The 6,810-nt window shown below is 46.5% G+C and overlaps 1 protein-coding gene across 1 annotated transcript; it reads right to left on the bottom strand.

Annotated features, from left to right (window-relative positions):
- LOC102180106 (T-cell receptor beta chain V region C5) lies at positions 491 to 3,099 on the bottom strand. The gene is made up of 2 exons (XM_013963475.2): positions 2,996 to 3,099; positions 491 to 2,670 (listed from the first exon to the last, which is right to left on the bottom strand). The coding sequence occupies exons 1-2, from the start codon at positions 3,036 to 3,038 to the stop codon at positions 2,240 to 2,242; spliced, it is 474 nt and encodes a 157-aa protein (XP_013818929.2). The 5' UTR covers positions 3,039 to 3,099; the 3' UTR covers positions 491 to 2,239.

Raw genomic sequence — 6,810 nt, 5'->3', positions numbered from 1 at the left:
GGTCATAAGAGCTAGTAAATTTAAACTCAAAACTCAAAGGTCTTAAAAAATAGAGTGACAGTGAAAGATTGGTGGTTACCAGGGTTTGTGGGGAAAGAAGAGACAAATTAGTAGATAAGCCCAGGGCATTTGTCAGGCAGTGAAACTATCATCATGCATGATGGCTGATGACAGCGGTAATGGTTAATAAAAGACACAACACACTTGTCAAACACCACAGAGATGTACAACACAAAGAGAAAGTTCTAACGTAAACCATGGACTTTAGTCAATAATAATATATCAATAATAAGCATGCCACACTCATATAAATAAGATATTTTTAATAACAGGGAAGGCTGGGGAGGAAATGGACATATACAAGAACTTTACTATCTCCTCAGTTTATATCAATCTAAAACTGCCCTAAATATTAAAATCTATTAACTAAACCTGTTTCAGGGAGAGATCTGTTTCTGCTTATAGTCCGTGATCAACTAACATCCAAACATTGGCTTAAGATGCTGTTTATTGCTAAGTATGAACCAAACTTGAGTTGTAAATACATCTTTATTTTTATGGCTGTAAACATTGCTGATTGACTTAGAAAATTTAAATTTTCACGCATGGGGTGAAAAAAAAAAACAACCCAAGTGCCTTGATTTTTTTCCTGCAACTTCTATTTTTTATTCTTTTTCTTGAAGTATAGTTGATGTACAATGTTGTGTTAGCTTCTGGTTACAGCAAGGATACTCAGTTATACGTAAACATATATTCATCCTTTTCCATATTCTTTTCCATCATGGTTTATTATAGAATATTGAATATAGTTCTCTGTGCTGTACGGTAGGACCTTGGCATTTATCTATTTTATATGTAGTAGTATGTATCTGCTAAGCTCAAATTCCAAGAGTCTTAACTATGCCATGCTGTGACCATACCCAGCACGATCTTGAGTGTATTTCATTGCTCTTTTTAATCCCTGTGTTGGCTCTGAGTGTCAAGCACGTATATCCACTTAATACATGGTAGATCTTAAGATGCAACAGGACCCCTGGGCGTTATTCAATACTGACTTGATTGCTTTGTGTCTCTGCCTGATTTTATTCTGCAGAGTGAATGGTATTGAAAACAAACACATGTCTGAATTGTCCTAAATGAAATGATGCCAGGAACAGAGTATTTTAAGACTTCTTGTGCCCCCTCGTGGAACAGAAGGGACATTAGAAAAGAAAATCTTTTTAGGAACGAGGAGGAGGAGGGAGGGATGCGGGGCTGTGGGATGAGGAAGGAGGCTCAGTTGCCAAGGTAACTATGGTATCTCTTTCCAGCCATCCCCATGAGCCTTTCTTCTCCTTTATTTCCATCCAAGTAATTTCTCTCTTTCAGGGTTTTGCCTTTACACACACAGGCTCCCTTTATCCGGTCTCTTGCATCTCTTTGATCACCATCTGCTTCTCTGCTCCCTCCATTGCTATAAGGAGAGGCAGGAGACACGATAGAATGGGAATTTTTAAAAAATCTAAAACTCAAAACAATAATCAGTGTTCCTAAGTACACATTTCTGATACTGACAAAAATCACTCTTGTAGCCCCTACAATATCATCTTGCTCCTTCCCTGGCCCAAAGCCTCCACAAGATGTCTATTCTTCACACAAAGAGCAAGGACAGGAGACTTTTCCAGGTGATGAAAAGTAACTAATTAGGTAACCTGAGTTGGCATCCGCAGAGTTGCTCACTGGTCCCCCGTCACATCACATCCCAGTGTGGGTGCATGCTATTCCTCTCGTCTCTCGTCAGCATAGGCACAACCTCAGCCCCCAGCGTAGACCCACAGGAATGTGGGAGAAGAGGGTGATGGGCAAGGAACAGCACACTTTCAGGGCTGAAGCATGATAGCCTAGACGAGACATCCGCACGTCAGGAACTTGACCGTGTGCCTGAATGTCACCCGTTCTCTGTACATAAATCTTTTCCCTTCTCCCTACGAACACGGTGGGGCTTCCCTGGTGGCTCAGTGGTGAAGAATCCACCTGCCACTGCAGGAGATGCGGGTTCAATCCCTGGCTTGGGAAGATCTCCTGGAGAAGGGAATGGCAACCCACTCCAGTATTCTTGCCTGAGAAATCCCATGGACAGAGGAGCCTGGCAGGCTGCAGTCCATGGGGTCGCAAAAGAGTCAGGCACAACTGGGTGACTAAGCAAAAAACAAGAACGTAGTTAAGTTCTTTTGGAGACTCTGGCTTGAGTCTGTTGCCCTCACGCTGGCTGACAGTCAGAAACCCAGCGACAGACATCCTCCACCCAGTCCCTGAGTGAGAGCTGCTGCAGGGGGTGAGGAGGGCGTGGGAGAGGATGGGGTTTCTGCACGGATGTCTGCCCCACCCAGCGCAGTGTGAGACTCCAGGCGCAGAGGTAGAAGCCAGAGTTATTGAGCTGCAGCTTCTTAGAACTCAGGATGAACTGGCCGTCCTGGGGCCTGGAAGCTTCGAAGTTCTGGAACTCCCTAGGTTCTATCTGGTCAACACCAACAGAGGAGAAGAGCAGCTGGAGGCTCCCCCCTGCCTCCTGCCGGTACCAGTACAGGTTGGGGCTTGATGTCCCCTTCACGGTGCACTCCAGAGAGAGCGGGCTGCCTGCAGGCTGCACCCTGGTGGATGGCCATTGATGGATGGTCTGAGCTCTGACTCCTGAGGGAAGCATAAAAGGCCATTTAGATGGAAGAAACCCATCCCAGCTCACCTTCCCATCCTGAGAGAGGGATGGTTCAAAGCCCTTCCATGGCTCAGGCATACAGAAATCATCATGGGGAGTAGACTGGGAGGGTCCTTGGGCAAGAAGAGACCAAGAAAGCAAACTCCTTCCTGGAGATGGAGAAAACCAAGACTCAGCACACTAGCCACCAAGACTAAACTCCCATATTCATTCCAGACCACTGGAAGCGTGTACCAAATGGAGTCAACCAAAAGCTAAGGCTCTGGATTCAGACAGTGAGCTCTAGAGAGGAGAACCCACCTAAGAAAGTGCCCAGAAGAAGGGCCAGCAGACAGCAGGGCATAACTGCAGGCAACCTTCAGTTCGCAAGTGCGGTTGACACTCCTTCTCTGGGCCCAGGGGTGGCCAAGTCCCTCCCACTTGGAGATCACAGAGTACAGAGCATGTATCCCCTCAAGCTGGGGAGGAAACGAGGCTTGTCTTTTCTTAAACGTGTGATGAATCATCCGTCCTCCCTGGGAAGCAGCTTTACCCTGCACTAGTTATCTTTATTGAAATCTTGCTGAAGTCCTGGTATGTAAATATATTTCATGACTCATTATTTACCTGTAAACAAGAGATGACTCCCTGGGTCCCCCAGGAGACCGTCAGAGAAACCATGCCAGCAGGATAATTAAAGGGGATTCTAGTCTGTCTGAAGCCAGAAGCCAGCTAGAGGACATGTCACCTGGATAGCTGAAAAGTAGATAAAAGCAGATGGAGGCTCTAGAGATTTAGGTCTTCAGGGTATTCGAAGCAGAAAGGCTCAGCTCTGAGGGGAGGAAGCTGCTCTGACAGCCAATCAAGGGATGTGCATCCTCTTCGTCTCCAGCAGACAGGACTGGAGACCTGAATGGGCAGGACCCGCTGCTGGACAGATTAAAGTTGGCTTCTGTGCTTCATGTGCCTCTAACAGCCTCACTAGACCGAACTGTCCCCTAAGAGCCGACTTATTGGAACAGACTCTGATGCTGAGAAAGATTGAAGGCAGGAGGAGAGTGAACGACCGAAGATGAGATGGTTGGATGGCCTCACCGACTCGATCGACATGAGTTTGAGCAAGCTCAGGGAGACAGTGAAGGACAGGGAAGCCTGGTGTGCTGCGCAAACTCACGTCCTTTGAGTTGGTGATGCAGTCCATGGGGTCTCAAAGAGGCAGACACGACTTAGCGACCAAACAACAGCAAGTGCAACATGGGTAGAGGAAAATAGAGGCCTTGGAATCAAATAGATCTGGGTTCTTAGGGATCCTCAGGAAACACTCATCCTCAGTGCTCTCAGCTGTAAAATGAAAAGGATTGTAATACAGAAAGTCCCCTAAGTCCGAACCTTCAAGTTGTGAACTTTCAAACATGCGAATCTGTGTTCCATCGGCATTAGGCATGAGTGAAACTGCAGCTTGCCCTTTGTCTCCTATTGCCGATGCCCCTTCAGCTCTACCATCTCACACCTCCTCTTCCTCCTCCAGCCAGTTCACTCCCTCCTTCCCACCTGTTCACTCAATGCCAGCCCAGGTATGCCAGTGTCTACTGCAGTACTGCACCTTTCAAGGTACTATACTGTAAGATTAAAAAGGTTTACTTTAACTGCATTACTTTTCTTGTGGCTTTTTTCTTTCTATTGTTTTCATTCTTATTCTTCTGCAACAACCTTTTTGATTTCAACTTTTGAATACAGACGATTTTGTTTTTTGCAGAATAAAGTCTCAAATTTTAAGTCAGTTTATTCTTTATGTTTGTTTGTTTTGATGTATTATATGTGCAAAAAGTATTGTACACCTATTACAGTGCAGTATCATATAGCTGACTGTGTTACCCAGCTACCTAGGGTAACTTTGTTGGACTTAACAAACATGCTCTTGGAACCGAACTTGTTCGTATGTCAGGGACTTACTGTACCTACAAATGGTTGAACATGCATCTTGCCTGAAGCACTCTTACAAGTGTTGGCTGTTTGGGGTACCTCAGTGCCTTTGGGAAAGAGTAGGAGATGGACCGTGGGATGGGATGGGATGGAGGGTGGGGCCGGGAGAATGACAGAGACACGAGAAGCATTGCCAAGCCACCAGTTCACGGCAGCTAAGGATGACAATCTGCTTGCCAGCTGGTATAACCTCATTCTACTGAGGTTCTAGTCACAGGACCCCAGGATCCCTGGAGGACAGCCAACAGGTCCCTGGGAACCTCCACTTCTCTCTGCCTTTGTCAGGCCTGTCCTCCAAAGGATTCATTTTCAAACGCTTACTTAGTTAGGGCTGGATGTGGTGGAATGGTTTAAGGTGAGCCCCTGGGAAACGGAGCTGTGGAAGTGGCCTAACAGGGAGAATAAACCCGAAGCCAATCAGGCATGTGTGACACTTCCCCATTTCATCAGGGTCTAGGGATGCACGGAGTCCCCTGGTGGCTCAGCTGGTAAAGAATCCACTTGCAATGCGGGAGACCTGGTTCGTCCCTGGGTTGGGAAGATCACTGGAGGAAAACACGGGAACCCACTCCAGTACTCTTGCCTGGCGAATCCTAATGGACAGAGGAGTCTGGTGGGCTATAGTCCATGGGGTCACAAAGAGTCAGACATGTCTGAATGACTAATCACAGCCCAGCACAATGATGTACAAGATTTGTTATTGTCACTGAAGCTGCAGAAACACAATTTAAAATTAATGTTGCAGTTCTTGCTTCCAACAGAGTTATGGCCACAGCACATGTGTTTGGTTGGCATTTGAATGCACCATATTTGTGGGAAAGTGTTTTGGCTTTTGATCTTTTCCAGATTTAATGAGTCCTTTAATGCTACTGACGTACATGATAATCAATCAAGAAGTAAGCATGGTGTGGATTCCATGAACACTTGGAACATATGATGAAAAATAGCTATAGCCAACTACAATTGTTCAATCTGTTTTTATCAGCCTGTTAATGGGACTCAGTATGCCTCTGTGCTTGTCAGGTTGGCATGGTTGAACCCAAGAGGGGGTATGTGCCTCTTCTCTCCTTTTCTGTCCCCTTCTGCCCTTCACCTTTGCTCCTGGGATTTTTGTTGAGTTATTCCTGAGTGGGGCGGTGGGCAGAGGGAGGGTAGACAGAGGGTGGCAGCAGATACAGGGAGGGCAGACTTGTTCTTGCTTTGGACAGGACCACGTCATGCCCTCATTTGGCTGGCAAGCTCTCACTCCAGTGAAAGCTGTGTGGGTCCTGCTGAGCCCACGAGAGCTGATGTAACTCATTGGCTGCCTTGGCTCAGTGCCACTGCCAAGCATAGAAAGCGCTGCGATCTTCCTCCCTCGAGATGGCACAGCAGATTGAAGAGACTTCTCAGTCAGATGAGAGTAGCCAGCTGGCTCCTGACTCCCTGATCGTTGTCACAACTCAGTAGCTTGGAGCCCCTTCCATATGGCTGATGCCACAGAAAAATATCTCATCACTCTCCACTCCCATCTGTAATACTGCTTATTCATTCAATTTATCCAATTCATTCATATATTGAAACGTGGATGAGGATATGGTCCCTCTACTCTGGCAGGAGATCTCTTAGAGGGGGGAGCCACGTCTCTGGGCCCTGAAGATGGTCAGCCTGAGAAGCTGGGCTGAAGGTCACACTGAGCTCTGACAGCTCTCTCCTTGCCCTTCCCCTGGACGCTTTCTTGGATGGGTGTTCTTCTCTCTGGCAAGCCTCCCTCAAAGCCTTCGGTTACCATGTTGGGTTTCGCTCCCCAACACTGAATTCTTAATGACAGGATGAAGGGCTATAGATGAAGAGAATGGCAATACACTGAACTCTTCCCTTTTTAATTTAAAAACTGAAATCTCTCTAAACAACAGAGTTGGCAGATATCGGAAGATACTTTGAGGGTCTGTTTGTTCCTCTACAGAAGAGGTAAAAATTATATGGGCTGAGGGGAAGAGAGGAGAGTCACACAAGGAGATGTTCACAAGTCTCCCCAACCTCTGTCCTCTCTGGGTGCTGCCCCTTACCTGGCTGTATCTTGTTTTGGGTTTTTTTGGTGTGTGTGTGGATAACTTTTATTTCTTTTAAATGCTGAAAGTATGATAACACATTGACGGGAGACGTAGTCAATA

Source organism: Capra hircus, chromosome 4 (genome assembly GCF_001704415.2).
Source record: "Capra hircus breed San Clemente chromosome 4, ASM170441v1, whole genome shotgun sequence".
Taxonomy (NCBI): domain Eukaryota; kingdom Metazoa; phylum Chordata; class Mammalia; order Artiodactyla; family Bovidae; genus Capra; species Capra hircus.
This window is presented reverse-complemented; position numbering and strand designations above follow the sequence as displayed.

Coding starts and splice junctions, on each gene's coding strand:
- LOC102180106 (XM_013963475.2), bottom strand. CDS start 3,038: ATGCCCTGCTGTCTGCTGGCCCTTCTTCTGGGCACTTTCTTAG. Junction 2,671..2,995: donor TCTTCTGGGCACTTTCTTAG/GTGGGTTCTCCT, acceptor TGCTTCCCTCAG/GAGTCAGAGCTCAGACCATC.